Here is a 21,644-nt window from a genome sequence, read left to right on the forward strand (position 1 = left end):
TTCAAAAATATGATATCCAAACATTCAAGCGAGCATTCTACTTTCTCCAGTAACACCCATCTTTTGCCACCGTTCAGTGCAGTGACTCCATTGACCAGAAATTCTGCCTCGCCCCAGAAGTAGCAAAACATCTCGGCAAAAGCCCACGACTCAAGCCCACATCTCTTCACAGTCGGCCTTGGCGAAGGGCGTGCCACCTCATGCCGCCTAAACCAAGCATCATCGTCCAAGACTTCTCCGATCCGGCAACCCGATCTAAAGCTTGCCTCTTAATCCTCCGGACCCGATGGAGGCCGGCACCCGGTTGTGGCCTTGCGGGTGACGTAGATCATACGGCCAACGTCAAGGGTGGGACCTTGTTCGAAGCCGGCCGGGGTCAACTAGTAGTGCCGGCTTGTGATGAACACCGCCACGGCAGGAAAGTGGCTAGGCTAACTCTAACTTGAGCGGTGATTCTTGTCCGACCCCGATGGTGCTGTGCTGGTGGCTGTGGAATATCTTCAGATCCGAGCCCGATAGCGATGGGGTAATATCAGAGTGCGTATTATTACTTTGTTGGAGACGATTCTCGCCGTAGTCATCGCGACGGTAAGTATTTCTTCAACTTTGCTCTTCACCTTTCCCGAGCCCGATAGCGATCCAACTTCTGAACCTTGTTGATGATGAACTGGGCTGTGAAGTTCACCTGCAGCACTTGAACACTGACTGAGTCGCAGGGATCGCCTCCTCCGGATCTGCCGGCGTTCATCCAGTCTCGACATTCCAGGCTCATTTCCACAATTCTCAGAGTCCGATTGCGGTGCTCATGAAAGAATACCGACCTGTCTTCAAAGTCTCCCACCGATACCTACATAGCATCATGTCCTCTCCGTGAACGCCTTTCAACCCCGAAACCGACCATCGCCTGATCTGGACCAAACTTTCCCCTGTCTGATTTCGCCAGTGACATCCGTTATAGTCCAAGTCCATGTCATTCGAAGCTATCTTAAGCCCCTTGAACGAACAAACTCTAGATCAATTCCCGGTTCGCGGGACCGACACCGACTCAGCATGTCGATCGTACGATTGACAGTATGGAAGCTTTCAAGTTGCCACTACACCCGGTCGACACTTTCCATTCCCGACCCAGCCGGTCGCGAACCCGACCACCACAAGACATCCAGACTTGCTCGCCCCCTTCTCCGAAAGCGAGAACACATTCAAGTCACATTTCTTTGCACCTTCATTCGTGATGAGTTCAGTTCATATCTTGTCATTTCGAGTAATCCTATCCTAAACACCCAAAACAAGATTTGAGATCAACTCCCTGGTTCAGTGTCCCCCAGTTTGTGGTATCATACCCAAGTGTGTAAAAACACAAAAGAAAAAACTCCGGCCACCAACCTCTCTGGCCCATCCTAAAACTCCAAGCTATACAATACGCAACGCTTGCGTCCCGTGATAGTACAAGTGTAAATAATACAGTAAAGCCAACATCATCTTCTCTTGCCACGCAATGTCGAAAGCAAGGATCAAGTCGACATCCTTCCCCAACCTTTGACAAACCCCCTCTGCGCGCGATTCACCCTCGCCAAAATCCCCAACCCAACATCCTCCCCGCCGCCCCATCCACCAGCGCGCTTCACGCTGATCCCAAACGCCCTCTCCTGCGCAACATCCACCCGCTCCACCAGCTCCGTGCGCCGGCGCTTCACGCGCTCCCAGCTCATCCGGAACCCCATCGCCTTGCTCCCATCAAGAAAGCTCGTCTGGATCTCCTCGGTGGGCATCCACTCCGCGCCCCTCCCCAAGAACCCAAATACGTTCCCGTCGACGAGGAGCGCCGCCACGGAGGCGATGCTGCACGGGTTGCGCGGGAGCAGCGTGTCCGTGCCGGGTGTGAGCAGCCACGCGACGAGCGTCAGCGCGAGGAGGAGGGCAAGGATGGACTGGATGATGCGCGTCGACGCGTTGTCCTGGACCAGCCGGCGCAGGCTGGTCACGTCCGTGTCCTCGAGCATGCCGGGGACGACCTCCTGCGCGGTGATGTCGGGCAGCCGGCGGCGGGAGTTGACGTTGAGGTTCTGCGCGCGCACGATGCCGTGCTGGCGGACGATGGCGTCGGCGACGCGGCCGCTGCGCGCGAGGCCCGGGTCGCCGAGGTTGCCGGCGGGGATGGCGAAGCGGGAGGCGACGAGGGAGCTGAAGAAGGGGTCGAGCTGGTTGCCGGTGGTGAGGTTGGCGAGCAGGCCGTATTGGAGGGGGAGGAGCTTGAGCTGTGTGCGGCGGACGGTGTTTTCTTGCACGCGGGGCGGGTAGGTCGGGTCGACGTGGAGGCTGGAGCCGGTGAGGCGGACCGTGGCCATGAGGGTCTCGACGGTTTCGTTACAGCCCATGGCGGAGATGTAGCCGACCTGCGTGGGGGATGTGTCTGCGAGTTGGCCCCAGACGTAGGTGAAGTCGGAGCACTGGCTGGATGGGCCCGCGGAGCGCGGTGTGGCGACTCCGAAGACGGAAGACGGGGAGACGCCTGAGGGTAAGACGGCGTTGGAGCGGATGGAGGGGTCGTTGCAGGGTTCGCCTGCGATGTCCACCCGCATGCCCTGCGCCACGGAGAACTGGTTGGGCACGTTCGGTATCGTGAAGTTCGTGTTGATTTCGGATTGCGGGTAGAGCCTGCAGTCAAGTCTCGATCGAAGAGCAGGGAGCGTGACAAGGATGGTGCTGTCGCCATCCTTCATCGACAGAGGTTCCGTGAGCCGTACGCCATTGAAGTTGAGGTCTTCAAAGGTGAAAGACGGGAAGGTCAGGTTAGCGTCCAGGATGAGAGACGCAAGAAGCGTGTCTGTTGTGCAGGTGTTACACGGCGCAGTGGCGTTAATGAACTGGTCGATCTTTTGCAGAGTGACCGGGCGCGTAGACGGGATGGGCACGGTAGTATACAGAGCTCCGGAGAATGTCGCAAGCAGCGAGGCGATGAAGACGGCGGTGGTGGTGATGACCACTGCAATGTTCTTCGTCTTAACAGCATCATAGACGATCCGGGGTTTGGACTTGTCCATGAAGTCAAGACCAACAGTCGTCTCGAAGGAGCCACCCTGCTTGAGCTGGGTATACGGAGCAAGGCACCGCGTCGCGCAGTCAGCGGACGCGAGGTACAGGGCCACGATACCGAACAACACCCCCGGTCCAGTCGTCCACAGGAAGTGGCGGTCGGTGTTCGCCGTGACGGTGGTAATACCCTGCCGCGCCTCGGAAAGTCTCAGAACAACCTCCAGCGAGATAATCATGCCCGCCATGATAGACACCGCAATCAACCTCGCCACGGGGTGCAAAGGCATCGGATGGCCCCAATTGGACGTCTTGACAAACTCGGGCGGCGTATCCTGGCGCGGCGGGTTCCCCCCAAAGATCTTGAAATACCCCTGCCCCTTGGACGCCTTCTCGTACGGCTCCACGCCGGTGTAGTAATTCGTCCCAAGCAACCTCTCCCTGATAGTAGACACGTGCGCCGCGCCGGTCCCACGCAGGCACTGCAGCAGCGACCTGCTGTGCGCAAGGAGCGTTGCCATGTTGATTATGGTGTTCGGGTGGCGGGGCAGGAAGCCCGTCCTCGGGGCGAAAGCGACGGCGGCCAGGGTGAGGACCAACGCGAAACCGAGGAGGCCGGAGAGGAGGTGCGCAGGGATGGGGCGCACGTTGAGCCGCTCGCCGATGATGACCGCCGTCCCCGTGATTCGTTGCGGCTGCGCCGTCTCTGCCATTAACGAGTTGCGTGCCAGGAGGGCAGTGTACTGGCGCCAGTATTTTGTGACAATCTGGGTGAGGTTGCTCGCTTGCAGGAGGCTGTCGATTGGGGGGATGCCGTTGTCCCTGACTTCCATCGCCACGGCCGAGTTCATCACCGCGTCGGAGGCGACGATGGCAACACCGGGGTAGCGGCTGTTCACACTCGGCATGGCACCGAGGATCTGCGAGTCGGTGGGATATGATGCGAAGTGGCCTTGCACAATATCCATCGGGCTGACCAAATTCAACGTCCGGTTCTTCGCAGACCGGGTGCGCTCGATCTTCATGAGTTGGGTGTTATTCTTCTCAACATGGACAGTCGTCACGGCATACGTAGGTCGGCAAATGAGCGCAGCAGAGCGCGTCAGCTGGCCTCGGATGGGCACGTTGAACACCTCGCTGGACGTCGGGACGCTGGCGGGGTCAATGGTGACGGCGCCCGACATGACCACAACCCGTCCGTCGTCCATGTTCTGCGAGTTCCCACACGCACCAGCCTGGAACGCCGTGAAGAACGTCGGCAGCGTGAACCCGACGAGGGCCATGTTCGGGATCTCCTGCGTCATGGAGCAGTTGGAAATCGACACCGTGACGTTGAGCTGCGTATCCGACGCTTGAATGTACTGGATCCCAGTGAGATTCAGCTGCGCCGGCTCGCACAGGATATCCGACTCGAACCCGTCAACGTCAGCCCTCAACTCGGCCGTCGACTTGAAATCCGACGTAAACGACTGGAACGCAAACTCCCTCGACGTGCCGTCCGGGAAGTTCAGCCCCTTGGTCTGCAACCCCACCATCGTGAAGAACGGCAACGCCCCAGCTGCCCGCAGGTTGCTCGGATCATTCGTGAACGTGTTCAGCACATTCAAACTCGCCCCTCGCGCTGTGACGATCTGAAACGTCGGGCTGACGAGCGCCACAGCAATAACAATAATCAACTTCAGCGTCAACCCGACAGACGCGGCCGCCGCCACAAGCCAGTCCCGGTTCTTGGCAGCCTTCGCAACCGCCCACGGCTCGAACATGAAGACGTAGTCCAGCATCAGCGTCCGGTCGACGCTCGCGGGGCCCTTGGACATGCGGATCCACGGCGCGGTGGCTTTGGCCTGGTGCTCCGGCCGCGCCCACAGCGCCGCGATGCACGTGAAGATGAAGGCGGAGCCGTACTGCCATAGGTACCTGAACCCGTGGTCCGGCGAGCCGAGGCCGCCCCTCTTGTTGGAGAGGTCTAGCACCGCCTCTACTGTGATCAGCAACCCCGCGAACAGAATCGCAAACGAGCTCAGTATCCTCCGTTGCAGGTAGAATGGGCGGTACGGCAGCGAGACGTCCATCAATCCATCTCGTTTTCTTAGGTCTTCTGAGTCGCCTGTCGGCGGCGGTATCCTTATCATCGGCTGCAGCATCTGTCGGATCGGTTGTGAGGGTTGTAATGACGGGTTTAGTGGGGGGAACGTCTGCAGCGGCTGGCCCTGCGGGATCGGTCGCATCGCGGGCACAGCTAACCTCGCAGCGGGCGGGAACTGCGACTGGCGGGGCGTCAAGCTGTACCTTGGCCCCGGCGTGGGCGGTTTACTCGGGCTCGTAATCATAATCTCGGGCACCGCCGTCGTCGCCCTGCTGGCGTCTCCATCGCTGCTCGAAAAGTCGTACTCGCTGCCAGAAGAAGAGGAGTGGTCCAGCGTCGACGGGCGGGGCGTGCTGAACGACCGCGAGTGGCTCGTGTACGGCCTCGCGATGACATCGTCGCCTCTCGTGATGGTCGACTCGGCGACGTAGCGGTGGTACGAATCCATTCCGTTGGTGCTCTGCTTGGGTCCTTTGCGGGGCACGTTGGCCCTGGCCCTCGCGTCTGAGTCCATGTATCAGCAGAAAACTGGCTGTCTTCCGTTCTGCTTCACGAGTGAAGTGGTGGTCGGTCTTGGGATCGACGGGCAAGCCGGTCGGGGGAGGCGTGGTGGCCTGCCGTCACCGGATGTTCATCGTCGCCCTAGGCCTCTGGAATGGCGTGGTGTTGTTATGCCAGGGTCAGCTATGTGTGTTGTATGAGCTTGATGATCTGGTGCTCGGGTGCGGCCGTGTGTGGTACAGTGTTTTGTTTCCACAGAGCCGCCCTTAGTGGCAATCAATAAGGATCGATGTCGGGGTGTTTGTCGATCGTTCGATTAGACTTATCAACAGGAGCGCGCTTGTTGCGAGTATATTGAGGCGAAAACACAAAAGAAGCGGAGAATGGAGGAGCAGGGCCACTAGTCGAAAGGGCCGGCACGGTGGCAACAAGTGGCCGTACGCAGGTCTGCTATCCCTCCTTGAAAAGCACAGAAGCCGAACGTCTCGCTCTCCTGCCGAACGACTTTCGCATGAACCTGACGTTTGGGAAGAGCGGGAAGGGACGTGGATGTGTGTGTCTATGTGTTGCGTGTATGATTAACCAGTCCTTCTTACTGGATCCAGTCCAGGGAAAACGAATAAGAGAAGTTTAAGAACAAGGGGGACGGACGCAATAAGAGCCGCCCAGTAAGAAGCGAACAAAATAGGACCGACCAGGCACCCGTTCAGGAAATCTTTCAGGAACGAGAGGAGGGGGAGGCCTTGTTTCCCACCCGCGGGACGATCACTGGTTCGGGCATAATATAAGAGAGGGAAGGGGGTGGTGGGAAGGTGGGAAAATAACCAGGCCAGGAACGGGGCAAAGAAGGGCCAAGAGAACAGCAATCCGAGAAGAGGACGAGCGCAAGCGGGGAAGGGGCACGCGCGGAGACAGTGAGCGCTGCCAGATCTGCGTTGCCGAGCTGTCTGCTGCTTGTCTCCTGTCACCTCGGCGTTCCTTGTGCCTGTCTGAGCTGTCTCTGTCCTTCAGCCGCTGGTTGCCCGCTGTCTGTCGTCGGCTGTCTGTGTTGTCGTGTCTTGCGTTTCCGTCTGTCGGGACTATTCATCCCAATACGAAGGGGGCACCTGGGAGGAGGGGCGGAGGACTCAACGCCAAAGTGAGAGAGTACCTATGCGTGTGAACAGGGCCCAACGCTAGGTAGAACGGGCGCTGCTTGTGCCTGCCTGTGCCGTGCCTGTGCCTGCAAGACAAGCAGGCCGCCAAGCACAGGTTAAGCCTTATGGGAGGCACAGGTAGCAAGGCGTCTCTAATGTTCGCTGAAAGCAAAGCCCGGACGAGTTTCAGAAGCAGGTCGGTCGGGGCGACCGTGGATATGAGGCTGGCGCGATGTGACCTGCGGTAACGGTGGTGTTTGGGCGGTGGTTGGATGTACCACAGCGTGGTGAGTTTCTCTCTTTTCGTCTCTTCGGGCGTGCCTTGCGGCGCTGCGAGCTGTGTTGAAGTGGGATTAAAGGTTGCGAGGCACCACAGCCGGGCGCCCCATTGGTTCGTTGGCTAGCTGCTTGGGGCACGGTGAAACTGCCGCGTGTGGCGGCTGTGTGACAGAATGTCACAGACCCCGGTTTCGAAAGATGCGGCTGTTGTTCGTTCTGTTCCCCCCTTTTTTTTTCGGTCTGAAGTTTGGTCTGGAGCAGTGGAGTGAGTGGTAGCAGCAGCAGCAGCCGGAGAGGTGCTATACCACGAGCACATAACTCCGTTGGCTGTGGAAACATACGTGACCCGGCGCAGAGGAACGTGGGGAGATCTGCAACTAGCAGGGAACGGGTGACGAGCGTAAAAGAACCACTTGATCAGCCATTGACGATGCCACAAAGACAACAACACACTGTTGCGCTCCAAAAGAGTTTCATTGAGAGATGCTCAATGATCCAGTAACAGACCAGAACCCAGGGGCTTTGCGCGTAGGAAGTTTTGACTGAATTGAGCGACTGTTCCCCCTCGGCGAGTCTGGGGTGTCCCGAAAGGAACAGGTGAAACGGGAGAAACTTTACCACCTGCCCTCCGCGTTGTCTGCCCCACAGTTTATCCGAGAAGCTCCACTGCGGGACGGGATGGTCTGTGCGGCTTTCCTCCGGAAACCTCCGGCTCTCCGGCACGCGGTGCGCGCAGTCTTGCGGTCTTCTCACCGGCGGACGAAGCCAGGGCCCCTACCAGACAGCGTGAAGCCCCCCCAATAGCCCTCCGATGTTTGGTTTATCGACCTCCCGCCCTTTTAAGGTTTTATCGCCCACAAGGCTGGCGTGACATAACCGACCGAGCCGACCGAAAGATCGGCTTCCGTCTGCCGCTGCCGTCTGCCGTCTGCCGTGGTCACCGAGGGGCCCCATCTCGGTGCCTTTTCCGGAGCCTCAGCCACTGAATGACCCCTCACCTGGCGATGCGAGGGAAATACACGTGCAAGCCGAACGACTCTTAGGAACCTCGCCTCCCGCCCCGTGAGAGTTCGGTCGGGCTTGAACGGCAAGCAGCGGGCGACGGTCGGGCCAGCTCAAATGAACCCAGCCAATGTCCATCACCCATCGACTCATCATTCCAGCAATGACCTCCTACTCGTGCGCTGAAAGATGAGCGCGCTGAGCTTACTCGGTCGTCATCAGGTCGCGTGCCTCCTTACAGCCTGACCTGTCTGCGCTATGACCGCGTCATCGAGGTCATCGGTGATTGATGCCATCCGCACGATCAGAGGCGAAAACATTGAGATATCCAATGGGATATGGAATGCGATGTTTCCGGCATGCGGACATCGGATTGATAAAAGGCCTGACGAGAGGTGGCTAATAATACAGTCAAAATGAACTCACAATGACCAACGTCCACCGAGTCCGACCCCAAAGTGTCGTCTGTGTTTTGTGACGCAGTCTCTTTCCTTCCCCTCGTCTCAAGAAACCGGACCCTGCCTGTGTTGTACAGAATGAGATGCAGGGACATCCCAAAGGGAAAAAGCAAACAAATTCAATCGCCTGGGTATATAATGCGAATGCCCTTCTTTTCCTCTTTTCGTTTCGAACAAGGGCGATCGTGACCATCGTGCCGTCATAACATCGCTCCGTGGTTGCCCGCAAAACGCCAAATGCCTCTGCTTCGCTAGTCGTGCAAGGTAGTAGTGGTACGTCGTAGTGTTTGGGAAATGCGAAAAGGCGGCCTCCGTTCGCTAGCCAGCACCGCCGCTCCGAGAAGTCTGGAGCAGTCCCCAAGCCCCCCGATTCCCCCAGGTCGCTGTCTAGGTGGGTATGATTCCCTGACTCGCTGGGTCTCTGGCGACCCACGCCTACGATCCTGGGGTCCCTCGTGGAATGCCGTTTCAACTCGGCTAACCCTTCCCCATCGTTTCTCACCACCGACGTGAGAGATCGAGATATGTGTTCTTGCATCATCCGAATTCGCGATGATTTCACCCGCGTTCATCAGATTCCGTACTTGTTCGGGCTCCAACTGCGGGCGTCGATGATATTCTTTGACTCGGCCTTGACGAGGAACCCCGCATCGCAGTACGACATGTCTGGGCGGGCAATCTCAGGCGGGTAATGCTAGAAATTTCGTCAGTAATTTCGCCCTCGATCCCGGTCTGATGTCCACGTACCAGACGCATACAACACGCGTCCGTCCATCCCGTCGCGCATGTGCCCAGATCTTGTCCAAACTTGGTCTTGTATTTTCCTCCGTTCGCCGGTTCGCACTTCGTTCCAACTCTCAGCTTATTGTCAATCGTGCCTTTACAGCAGTGCGGCTGCAGCGTGATGAAGGGACTCGCGAGCTGGTCGGTGGGCGGGTATGGATAGCAGTGGAACGGCTGGCTCTGCGCGAGGATGACGGGCAACCCGAACATGAGAAACAGGGCGACGATTGCAGCCGAGAAGCCCAGAGGGCGGTGCATTTTGGGCGGGATCAGCGATTGCAGGCGGACGACGATGGCGGAGGTGGCGACTGCGGCGAAGAAGCGGGAAATGTGGTGGTGAGCCTTTTGCAGGACCTCGCGGATTGGTCTCGGCAGATGTTGGACAAGCAGCTGGACAAAAGTGGCCGTGATGGCGAGAATTGGAGGCGGCGAAGATGACAGAGGCGGCATTGCTGGACTACTTAACGGAAACGGTATTATTTGATCCCCTGGTCAAATCCTGTGTTACTATTATTGGCCGGAGGGTGTCGGGATGCTGCCGTGGCCCTTCTCGACAACGACACGCACCACACAGAGAGGTACTCCGGAATGCGGGTCGTGAATCAGTTTAGGGCGCCCTTGCTGTTCGGGGTGGAACGGCAGAGCTGTTTTGCAAGGCAGATGCCAGACGGAGTGCTGGCGCTGGCCCCTCGAGGCGGATTAGACAGGCTAGCGCTTGGCTTGGCCTTGGGACTTGTGTGTACCGCACAATATCAAGACTGCGGCCTGATGCGACGTGACAATCGGCGACGGGGTGCTCTGTGTTGCGTAGCAGTACGGGCGGCGGGCAGCGGTGCGCGATGGCACTTGGACTGGGCGGCGGTCTCTGCGGTCGAGGGCGAAGCAGAGGGGGGAGGGATCGCGCCGATGAGGGAGGGGTGCGTCGCAGCGTTCTGAGCTTAAAGTGTGGCCCTGCCGGGGGTATCGCGGTTGGAGGAGAACGTCGGGTGTTCGAACTGGATTATGTGCTGGGGAGGATTGCGTGGAGTCGCAGCGGCGATGGAGGGAAGATGGCTGTCTGGAAGCTCTGGACTGGAATTGTGCCGGCGAGTTTCGCGTGAGGGACTGCAGAGGCCGCGCGGGCTGGCAACCAAAGGAACGGTACTGAGACTGGATGGACGGCGAGAGGGTGGTGTGGTGTGCTGATGTCGAGGACAAGGGAGGCTGGCCGTCGGATGGGCTGGTGATTGGGGAACGCGCAATACGATAGCGACGGACGAGGTGAGAGTTGGGATGGAGGAGAGAGAGAGTTGAGTAGAGTTTCTAGGGAGGCGGACGGACAGAGCGACACGATCACAGAAGAAGAGGAAGACAGGCACGTCAGACGGAAGGAACGAGAGGCATTGCTTAGTATTAGTGGCACCCAACTACCAAGACTCATTTTGCCAGTTAAGCACACAGGCAAGAGCTGCCTTATGTAGCTACAGGCAGGCCAAGGCAGGCGAGGCCAGGCTAGGCTAGGCTCCTGCCTGCGAAAAACAAATCAGACCCGTTGAGAAGCAACGATGATCATGGTGCGGGCTGGGCTGGAGAAAAAAGGAAGGTCCATCGTAATAACAGTAATTGGAAGGCGCAAGGAAGGCTCAAGGAAGGCACGAGATTGGGCAGACGCGGAAGGCACACTCAGAAAGAGCGAGACAGGGAAGTGAGGGAGGAGCAGAGGAGACGTCGTTGAGGGGCAGGAGCAGCCCAGGGCAGGGGCCACGCCGGGCCGTCCAGGCTGGGCAAGAGACGAATTGCAAAGAAAGAAAAAATCATGGGGAAGGCCAATGGAAGGGGCCGAATCGAGTCGCACAAAGGCGGGAATGAAGAAGACGGGAAGAGGCTGCCTGCAGTTGCAGGGCCATCGCCATTGGAACGGACACGGTCACTGTGTCCCCTGCTATCGTAGTCAGCATCATACAGGCCCAATTGGAGCCCATGCAATCAGAAACACCACAGATTGGATCACGACACGGGAGGAGGGACGAAAACTCCAGCAAATTCAACAAATAGCCCCCAGCCAGGCAACACAGCCAAAGGACATGTCCTCCGCGCAGTCGGGCGTGTTCCCCCGCCCTACGCAGGCCCGCCCAGGCCTGTCATTACCCACGAGAAATCCTCCGTAATCCGTATCCAGCTTAACCGGGCTGAGGATTCGCCCGCCCTGCGGCGCAGCGACCAGCATCAGCACCATGTTGCAGCGGCGCTAAACCTGAGGGGTCCCTCCTTCACTGCTGTTTGAAGTATTTTTTTTTTTACTTCATTTTTCATATATTGCAGCGCGAAAGTTACGCAAATGAACGACACCAAATTTCCGGTGCCTCCAACGTTCGTCGGCGCGTGCATGACTAAGTAACCCGCAGTTCGTTCATTCAATAAAGTCTGAACAAAACTCCCACACATGAATACCTCAGATGACAGCCCGCATCTCGCGCACGCAAAGGCGCAAGCAGCACTTGCAGAGGCCGGGCAAAATGAGAAGAACACCTTCTTCTTCTCCGCTTCCCTGTAACAAGCCAGGGTCTCCGCGGCCGCCCCCGTCTTGCTATGCAAGGGCATCCAGTCGACGGTCAGCCCAACCCCGCTTTTCTGTGTGCCTTCATTCGTGGCCCTCCCACCAGAAAGCCAAAACGCCTCACCCATGTTCACTGCCCTATCCGCCCAAGCCACGAATCAGAATGCGCCCGCCTCACAACGACTCACTGCCCTTTTCTTCTCTCACCCAAACTGCAACCCTCCCGGCTCCCGGGCACGGACCCGCCCGAAGTCCCGGCTCCGTGAATAAGGTTATCCGGCCGGCCACTTTGGTCCTCAAACTGCCGGGGTCGCCGGGCCTCTGCTTCACCTGCGCTCCATTGCTACACTGCACCTACCTGCCAGCCCACCACCAAAAACCTTCCATCCGAAAAGACCCCTAACTTTCTCGGATCCTGTGTTCCATTCCCGCCAAGAACACCAATTTCTTCACGTCACCTCCCGTCTGAAATTTTGCGCGCGTGTGTGGTGTGCTGCGCTGGGCTGATTAGCAAATCTGCCTCTGCAAAGTCTATCGTCCCTCGTTCACTGTATCTCCCTACATGTCTGAGTGTGACAGGCCAGCGAACCGGGGCATGGCGTGCATCTCGACAGTCAGGAGATCCCAGTCGTCAGAAGTGCTGGTGAACACCCCTTCCTGCCGCGAGTTCCGGATGCGCTCGCTCGCATCTTGATGGGTTAATTGGGGACCCCCATTAATGCGACTCTGCTATTGAACTCTGTTCAGCATCACTTTTTTCTGATCGACAACTGACAGAGTCATGTTGATTGCTGTAATCTGTCAAAAAATGCAAGTCGGCCTCTTTTTTTGCACTCTTCCGTCACAGATGGATTGTCATATTTTAAACGGTTGTCTAACTGAGTGAGAGTCTAAATGACGCGATGTACGGGCTCTTCCTGACACATTGCGTCGACTCAACACCTGTCCCGACAATTTGGATGATCTAGGTAGCGTAGCGTCTTAAGACCCTTCTTTTCAGCTGCCATCGTAACCCACGTCACCACGGAGAACTCGGCAGATCCGAAGTCCTATCTCATTCCCGAGATAAGCGTAGTTTAGCAGCAGCTTCATCTCATAACAGTCCCAAATAATTCCCCGGCTCCCGCCCCTACAGACGAACCCAGCCGACGCCCATGACTCCTGCTACCACTACAACACCAGCCCGCCAGCCGAGCCAAGCCTTCGGGATACCACGGCCTGCGCCGCTCTCCTCCGAGATCTTCTTCCTGATACACGTCTTGCCGTAGTCGCAGACCTCGCCCTCCTTGCAGCATATCCCGCCGCCGCAGCACCGTTCCCTGGCCCCGCACCCGCTCTTGCCGCAGCACTCCCCCGCGACGCACACCGAGCCGCAGAGCCGCTTGCCGTCGGGGCAGCACCGGCCGAAGAGCAGGTCGACGCAGTGGGAGCCCGCGATGCAGCAGCCTGCGCCGCAGCATTGTGAGGTCGAGGGGCAGCAGTTCCAGTTGTGTGGGAGGTGGCACATCACTGCAGTCTGTTAGAAGCGCTCGTGGTGTATTGTGAATGTGCTTACCTGTGTCGTTTGGGCAAGAAGCCTCGCTATCGTCGCGCCGGGTAATAGCTGAGATGGCATTTTGGAAAGGCGTTGTCGCTGAGGTGGTCGTCGAGTTTGGCGACGTAAGTGCAGCCAAAGTGTGATCTGCACAGAGTAGCCACAACCACATGCTCCACGTCATTGATGATACCAAGTTGCGAAAGAGACTCATGTTGGTGTCGTGTGTGTGATGTTCACCTCCATAATCAGTTTCACTGAGATCAAATAGCAAGGGAATGGCCCACGATGATTCACTCAATCCCATGACTTGCGCTAAAAAAGAACAAAAGCAATCATTCACCACCACTAATCGTGGAGTTTGCTTGGTATTTTCCCGCCGTCTATGCAACTCCGAATGCTCCCACGTCACCTCATCACTGTCCCTAATCCTCCTTTTGTCCGTGATCCACACTCAATTCTTGTTGGCATCCTCCTTCAGCGACACAATACGGTTGAGGATGATCTTGTCATCAGTGCTGTCAGAGTCGACGGCCTAGAGTTGGTTAGCTTGGAAAATTATTTCTACTGCAAGGATGATACTCACAAAGTAGGCAATACGGGTGGCCTGGAAACGGACACTCTCGGGTCCACCCTTGCCGAGTTCACTCTCGCCAGCAGCCTCGGGCCAGGGCGCGCGGCGTTTGACCTCGTCAAAGCCGCTCTCAATGATGGCGTCGGGGTAGATGACCTCGCTATCGGGGTTGATATCGTTGAGGAAACCGCCCTCGGCGTCGTCAGGCTTCTCGCTCTTGAACAGGGAGTTGTGGATACGGGCCTCGACCTTCTTGGAACCCTCGGTGCCGACCCAGTTGATGAAAGCCTTGGGCTTCTTGGTTTCCGTGTCGAACACAGCGCGAATCTCGGTGACCTTGCCGGTAGTCTCGTCCTTGGTGTAGGACGTAGCCTTGATGGGGCAGGGGGCGTTGAGAAGACCGACGGTCTTGTTGGGCGCAAGACGGAAGTAGTCCTTGCTGTCGACCTCTCGGAAATCGGCGCGGTCAATATAGACGGTAGGCGTGAACTTGACGGTGTGGGAACCCATCTTGGGGTCCTTAGGGGAGAAAGGCAGTTCGACTTCTTGAGTCTCAGCGCCCTCGATGATAACCGGGATGGGGTCGAGGACCATCATCAATCTGGGAACAGTGCGTTCGAGGTATTTGCGGACAGTCTGCTCGAAGCGCTTAATCTGGATGACGGAGACAGAGGTGGTGACGCCCAGCTCGTTGACGAAGTCGAGAATGGCGCCAGGGGGAACACCTCTCCTCTTGATACCAATCAATGTGTACAGGCGAGGGTCATCCCAGCCACGAACGATCTTCTCCTCCACCAGCTTCAGAATCTTTCTCTTGGAGAGGACGGTGCCGGTGATACCCAGACGGCCGTACTCGCGCTGCATGGGCTCGTAGACGCCAAGAGTCTTGTTCAGCCACTCGTAAGACACGCGGCTCTGGACGAATTCTGTTGTGCACAGGGAGTGGGTGATACCCTCGAAGCTATCGCACAAGCAGTGGGTGAAGTCATATGTGGGGTAGATCTTCCAGTCCCAGCCAGTTCGGTGGTGAGGGGTGTCGGTCTTGATGCGGTACGCCGCAAGATCCCACATCTGGGGGTTGCCGTCGGTGATATCCTGCTTCATGCGAAGGAAGGCTTCCCTGGGCTTGTACTTTCCATCCTTCATGTCTCTGAACTTCTGGAGGTTCTCCTCAACGGAGTGGTTCGCATGTTCGCATCGGAATCTGGGGGTGGCTCCCTTCTCTCCACCGCGCTGGAGCTTGATCTCGGCGTCTGGAACCTTGACTTAGCCTCGCATGAATAGCAGGTTGATGCGTCCGCACTTACCACCACAGTAGCACACGTAGGCCTTCTCCAGGGTAATCAGCTTCTCGGCGAGGTCGTACAGCTTCTGGAAGTTGTCACTCGAGTAGGTAATCTTGTAGGGGGCGAATCCCAGCCACCTGACCATCTCCTCGATCGCAGTGAAGTATCTCTCCTCCTCCTTCTCGGGGTTCGTGTCGTCGTATCGCAGGTAGCAGACACCGCCGTGGAACTTGGCGAAGCCGAAGTTGACGGCAATGGCCTTGGCGTGACCGATATGGAGACAAGGAGGTTGTTAATGGTGCGACAACACTCTAGACAGATTACAACACTCACTATCCATTGGGCTCGGGAGGGAATCGGGTGACAACGTTCTTGGATGGCCTCTCCTTGTAGACCTCCTCGAGGAAGCCCTGCTTGAACATGGCCTGGGCGTCGAGGACAACCTCCTCAGCCTTAGGCTTAGGAGCGGCCTTGGGCTTGCTCTCAGCAGCACCACCCGCGGCCTCCTTCGCAGCCTTTGCCTTCTCGGTAGCAGCCTTCTTCGCGCGCTTGGCCAATCTCTTCTTCAGCTCGCCCTTGCTGACCATCTCGCCTGTCTCCTCATCAAGCTGGAGCTTGGCCGTGGACTCGGCCAGCTTGGCGGTGGGATCCGCGGGGGTGTCCGCCATGGTGTCGGTATTCAATCGGGGAGCGCGACAATCGGAAGGGGATTCGTGTCCTGTGCGTATCGCTTGTGCTGGCTCAGAATGCTCAATTGGGTTCGATGGCAGCTCAAGAGGTGGAAAATGTGTGGTCGTGGTGGCGGGGCAGCACTTCTTTTACAGCGGGGATGACTCAACTGGATCCGGACAGTGAGGGGCGAGGGGTCATCCGCTGCGACCTCCTTGCGACACGCGACAAGGACACGATAAGATAAGCGTACGATGCTGATAAGATAACCTAGCGACGCTAAGATAAGGACAGCCACCCGCAAAGGTGCTCGACATTTACAGCGTAAGGCACCTAAGGCTTAACGGCGATGCCGCCCTCGAAGCTTCCAATATTGAGCCTGATGACCCAAACAGAAAAGAAAATCACTCAAAGATGAGGTGATTTTGCGAGCATTTTAAGGGCGTGAAAATCTAACGGAAAAGTGCTGATGAATTGTTCCTTCCTCCTTCCAGATGACCTAGCTACCTGCCCCCTGCTTCGTCCGAACAGCGCTCCTTCCAGAACAAACCGATAAGCCCGATAAGCCAAGCTTAAGCTCAGCGCGGGGCTTTTTCCAGTCTTCTTTCGTCATGGGCTCCCACCTTTCCTGCTTCCGGTCGCCTGCTTCTTTGTCACCAACAACCCAACAGCCTCCTTCCCCCGCGCCGAAACCCTCCAAATCGGCCACGAAACCGACCCTACCCAAGCCCGCGAATTCGCCTATGCCAATCCGACACGCCGTCAAAATGGCCACTACCGCCGTCGCCGATATCCCGACCGTTGAGCTCCTCTACAAGCTTGGCAAGCTCTCCGCCCCCGCGAAGCCCCTCCACGCCCCCAACCTGTCGCACAACCAAAAGGTCGCCGTCATTCGCGGCGACATCACGAAGCTCGGTGTCGACGCTATCGTCAACGCCGCCAATAAGAGTCTGCTCGGAGGCGGTGGTGTCGACGGCGCCATTCACCGCGCCGCCGGTCGCGGTCTGCTGCAGGAGTGCCGCACCCTCAACGGTTGTCAGACTGGTTCCTCCAAGATTACTGGCGCCTACGACCTGCCTTGCAAGAAGGTCATCCACACCGTCGGCCCTGTCTACGATGAGCTCGCACCTGAGACATCCGAGGAGCAGCTGAAGGGCTGCTACCAGTCCAGCCTGGAGCTCGCTGTCCAGAACGGCTGCCGCAGCATCGCTTTCAGCGCTATCAGCACTGGCGTCTATGGATACCCTAGCCGCGAGGCTGCGCCCGTCGCTGCCGGTGTCGTGAGGAAGTTTCTTGACGGAGAGAATGGCAAGAAGCTGGACAAGATCGTGTTCTGCACCTTCGAGATGAAGGATGTCAATGCTTACAACGAGACCCTACCGTATGTACACCCCGATCAACGGTTTCGATATATTTGCTAACAGTCTGCCCAGTCTCTTCTTCCCTCCCACCGACAAAACGACAACCCATGACCAGGTCTCCGATGGTCCTTCCAAGCAGGAGACAGAGGAGGCAAAGGCGATCGCCGCCGAGCTTCCTAGCGTCCCGAAGGCCGACCCCTCTTCATAATAACAATATTAACATTTCTTAGGGAGATGAGCGATTGCTGGCCATCAGGGTATCACCAGGATGATGTCCGTGGGTCTCGGAGTTTGTGGAGTCACGGTGGGAAAAAGCAAGCCGGATAGCATACCTTTCTTAATACAAATATGACATCTTCAACCAACGGCTTTATCGCTATTAGGGCAAACTTTTATCGGGACGAGCTCTCATCGCTTCGTTGTTGCTTGTCCAAGTCATCTACCTCTGCCAGTGAAGCCCTTCTTCCCGTCTGCGTTGCAGCTTCCGTCTCGATCGCCTATCAACTCCTTGAGACGACCCCTAGATCCATAGGAAAACATCTACTAGAACTTATTGGCTGGTCTCCAAAAGATGTGCTGAATCTTTAACTTACGCATCATGCCTTGTTCGCCGGCTTCATCGTCAGCCAGCCCCAAAACTGACCTAGACCCGTGAATGCTTTTTGCGGCAAACGTTCCGAAGGAAAAAGATTCATCAGCTCATCTACTTCGGCCTCTTCGAATCTCCGACAAGCCCGCAATCTGTATATCACATCAAAATCCCTTTCCTCCGAAAAGTCGTCTGGTCGTACTTCAACACGGTACTTGTTCGCGAGCTCCGATTTCAAGTATCTAGGAGCTCCGCGCTCAACGAACATCTTGCAAGCGTGGATCGCGTTTTTCGGAGGTGACCGCTCGGGCTCAAGATTCAAGGTGCGCCTCCGGGCGGCAAACGGCGCAGAATACTCCCATTTCGAGATACTGTGTACAAACTTCGTCCAAACATGCTCAAACTCGTCTCTTGAGTTGACAAGGGTTTCCTCGTACAAATCGAGGATGTTGGCCAGCAATTCTATGTCAATACGATCGAGTTGTGTGACCTTGGCATATTCGGCGACATCGACATACACAGAGCGCGCTAGGATCCCTGTCCAAATGTTTCTGAAATGCGACCTCGTTAAAGTACCCTCTTGGGAGGCATTTAGTTTCAACATGAAGCGCGCTACGGTTTGCCCCACCAGCTGAGATGTATACGGACCATAGAACAGAGGCGGCATGCGGTGCAAGTCAAACATATCATTCCAAAGGTGAGGTTGAAATGGCAGGTTGTCGTTTTCGAGCTCTTGAAAGAAGTGGCAAATCCTCAGAAAGGAATCGCCCTTCTCGGCTGAATCCTTGTATGCGTCCATGTCCCTTAAACATGCCATTGGAAATAAGCAGTCTTGACGAATGGGTATGTTAAGGCGGTATTGTCTCAGAGACGAAGATTGAAGAAGAAACTCAAAGACAGTCCTGTGGAGAAAGCCTATCCGTTCTTCATTCTGTCGTCCAGTACTCCACGCTTGGACTAGATCTCGGCATTTGGAGAGCAGCACTTGTGTCTGGGGTTGCAGCCATCTGGGCCCCACGTCCGCCAAAGATAGATGTGCCTCCTCGAATCCTGTTTTTGTTCCCTTGGTGGCAAAGATCCTAGGCTGCGAGAACTTGCTTTCTATCCACTTTGACTTCTCCAGCTCTTTCATTTGACTCATATGCCGAAAGAGACGCACTGGCAAGGACGTTTTTGCCGAAAGCAAGATAGTAAATGCCCAAAACGCGTCATCGACGTATACGTCCTCAATCGAATCCAGCATGCGTTGGGAAAACGGCTGAAGATCCGAAGGGAACTCAGCCAGACGCTTGTGGAGGATGTCGAAGTCGTCGTGATTTTGTAGCCCTCGAAGTAGTGACTTGATCACCAGAGAAACCCAGAAGAAAACGCCCTCTGCCTTGTCACAGATCGCCTGGACTAAATCTTGCGACTCATCTTTTTGTGCGTGTCGTAGGGCTCTGAAAGTTGCATCATTTGACAAGTTATCTTCTACATAACGGACAATGTCGTTTTGGGTCAAATTGTGTATCTCCAAAGTCCAGCGGCTCCTACCGAAGGCTTCGAGAAAATCAGGCCAAGGCCTACTTGCGCAACACACTTTGATGTCCGGGGACTTCGCGATAGCGCCTAAGAATTTCGTGAGCTCCCTCGGCTCGCCGTTGTACTCATCAAGGCCGTCAACTAGAAGCAAGATTCGATTTGGTAAGCTCCGGACGTGTTGGATTCTCTCGAAAATTTGAGAGAGCTCTTCGAGACTCCAGGACTCGAGGGATCTGAAGGGATCTGAGTACCTCTCTCTGCAAACTTCCGGGATGAGCTCTGGGCATTGAACCATGATCTGGAACAAGAGGGTCCGGAGAAGACCCTCCTGTGACTTTTGAATCTTGTTACCAACACTCCAAAAAAAGTGACTGGTGAGGATAAGGGGCTTTGAACCGGCCCACGCCTTGGCTAGATCTTTGGTTGTCTGATGACCTAGAATAAATTTCATCAGGGTGGATTTTCCAGATCCGGGTTTCCCCGTTACCCAGAAAACGCCTTCGCTGGGACATTGGAACCATGACTTAAAGCCAGCAGACGATGATTCGTCGAATATCCACTGAAACGTGTTGCGATGAGCCTGAGGAATCTCGTTTTGCCTCTCTTTAATCTGCGCAAAGTGAAGACTTTTAAGGATTGTCCTTATATTGCCGCGATGCTTTGCCTCGTCCGCAAACTTGGAGAGCTGGTTTGCAAACACCCCAAAATCCTCTGACGACGTGCCCTGCGAATTGCTGTCGAGGAGCCTTTCAAGGTCTCGGGCAATAGAGTCTAGCCTTTTCTCGGTAGCGTTATTCGAAGCGGTTGATGCCTCGCCTAGTGAGCGCATGGCCTCTGAAAGCGATTTGCGGTGATCACTGTCGACCTGTCAGCCACCTTCGCTCAAGTATTAGTGTAGTTGGAGGACGCACTGAAGCAAAGGCTCCAATCTCCGAAACATCTCCTTCCTGATGTCCGTGATTCTAGCCGCAAGATCTTCAATCTTGCTCTTTTTCCAATATGCCTTCACAGACACTATGAACTTTGCCAAGCTCCGATGACGGTCGGCAGCGCTCATCTTGAGCCCTTCCAGCTCGGAAAGTAGCTCATTTGCGACTTTGATGCATCGCTTCAGGAGGCCCATGGTGATCGGGTCGGCTTTCGCCGCAGCGTCATCCTGGAGGAGAGTGCACCGATCTTTGAGGCTAAAAGTCATGGCGACCAGGTCAACATTGCGCTCCGCCAAGCCATTGATATCGGTACTTCGGTATGTCTCGATCACGGCCTTTGTGATGTTGAAGCCGAGCTCGACGAACTGGACGATGTTGGACGCGACGCCGAGGGCCGCAAGCGATTCAGCCATGGCGATGTGTTCACATCTGAGGTTGGGAGATTGCTGACTTGTCCCAGCCTGATCTGATCTGGTCGAGGGAAGCTGAAGGTGGCGGAGCTTCATGCAGGCTGGGCGATATGGCGGTAAGCGACGCATCACGATTGGTTGTTGGGAGGTGCTTTCTCTGCCCAGGGTTTTCATTCGTTCAACTTCAGCCATGGTAGTTACCAACACCCATCAACATCGCCCAAAGGAATTGCAATATAGCCATCATATTCCACCAGGTTTGGGAACAGATAGATGCAAGCTCAACATACACCAGGCAACATGCGAAGCTATACAAAGATCTTGTCTTTTCTTCTGCATTTGTGTTTGTGAAGTCCTATTGGCTTGTTTTCAAACTTGAGCGCCCGCATATTCCTAGCTCTGCTATCCTAGCCTACTTCGATAATGTAAGTGAAATTGAGATAGAATAAGAGTCTAACAGAGTCAGATTCAATTGAATAGCAACATCAGAGGCATCACATATGAGAGTCATTGATGGCCATTGAAATGTAGACATTGCGATGGTATACAGCCTGAGGATCTATCATCGGAAATTGTAGATTAAAAGTCATCTAGTAGTCCATGTGCATCGATTAGACTGATTCTAAGTTAATGAAAAAGATGCTAGCAAGGATTCAAGGTGGCTTGGCCACCAATCCCTTAGAATGTCGCATCGTAGGATAAGCACTAAAAGCCATGTTAAACAGCGCCTCAATCCTGCAGATCTAAAGTGTCAGCCACGAGGCGTGATTGGCTTTCACCCACCCTGTCTGCCTAAGGGTTTCAAAGACAAGCTCTGGATAGAGATCAAAAGGAATGCAGCGTTGCTTCCAGCATGTCGCTACGAAACGGGCTGTCGTCATAATTTGAGACAGGCAAAAACATCGATAAGACGGCAATCTAATCGGGCGCTTCCATCGCCCACAAGGGATGAGCCGTCTA

General features: G+C 55.9%; 5 protein-coding genes across 5 annotated transcripts; 1 reads left to right on the plus strand and 4 right to left on the minus strand.

Moving 5' to 3' along the window:
• Positions 1 to 269: 269 nt before the first annotated feature.
• On the minus strand, positions 270 to 5,630 carry GCG54_00014337 (uncharacterized protein; the record flags this gene model as incomplete). Its single annotated transcript, XM_045414175.1, has 2 exons — positions 270 to 380; positions 1,566 to 5,630. The coding sequence occupies 2 exons, from the start codon at positions 5,628 to 5,630 to the stop codon at positions 270 to 272; spliced, it is 4,176 nt and encodes a 1,391-aa protein (XP_045261789.1).
• A 3,433-nt stretch (positions 5,631 to 9,063) lies between these two features.
• Positions 9,064 to 9,725, minus strand: GCG54_00014338 (uncharacterized protein; the record flags this gene model as incomplete). Its single annotated transcript, XM_045414176.1, has 2 exons — positions 9,064 to 9,186; positions 9,240 to 9,725. The coding sequence occupies 2 exons, from the start codon at positions 9,723 to 9,725 to the stop codon at positions 9,064 to 9,066; spliced, it is 609 nt and encodes a 202-aa protein (XP_045261790.1).
• Positions 9,726 to 13,799: 4,074 nt separating this feature from the next.
• On the minus strand, positions 13,800 to 15,873 carry GCG54_00014339 (putative glutamine--tRNA ligase; the record flags this gene model as incomplete). Its single annotated transcript, XM_045414177.1, has 4 exons — positions 13,800 to 13,880; positions 13,932 to 15,172; positions 15,227 to 15,464; positions 15,571 to 15,873. The coding sequence occupies 4 exons, from the start codon at positions 15,871 to 15,873 to the stop codon at positions 13,800 to 13,802; spliced, it is 1,863 nt and encodes a 620-aa protein (XP_045261791.1).
• Positions 15,874 to 16,034: 161 nt separating this feature from the next.
• On the plus strand, positions 16,035 to 17,443 carry GCG54_00014340 (O-acetyl-ADP-ribose deacetylase MACROD2; the record flags this gene model as incomplete). The annotated part of the gene is made up of 4 exons (XM_045414178.1): positions 16,035 to 16,056; positions 16,164 to 16,198; positions 16,603 to 17,255; positions 17,308 to 17,443. 4 exons carry the CDS (start codon positions 16,035 to 16,037, stop codon positions 17,441 to 17,443), a joined length of 846 nt encoding a protein of 281 aa, XP_045261792.1.
• Positions 17,444 to 17,831: 388 nt separating this feature from the next.
• GCG54_00014341 (uncharacterized protein) lies at positions 17,832 to 20,687 on the minus strand (the record flags this gene model as incomplete). Its single annotated transcript, XM_045414179.1, has 2 exons — positions 17,832 to 20,202; positions 20,257 to 20,687. The coding sequence occupies 2 exons, from the start codon at positions 20,685 to 20,687 to the stop codon at positions 17,832 to 17,834; spliced, it is 2,802 nt and encodes a 933-aa protein (XP_045261793.1).
• Positions 20,688 to 21,644: the final 957 nt, after the last annotated feature.

The sequence above is a fragment of the Colletotrichum gloeosporioides genome, assembly GCF_011800055.1.
Source record: "Colletotrichum gloeosporioides strain Lc1 chromosome Unknown consensus_62, whole genome shotgun sequence".
Lineage (NCBI taxonomy): Eukaryota > Fungi > Ascomycota > Sordariomycetes > Glomerellales > Glomerellaceae > Colletotrichum > Colletotrichum gloeosporioides.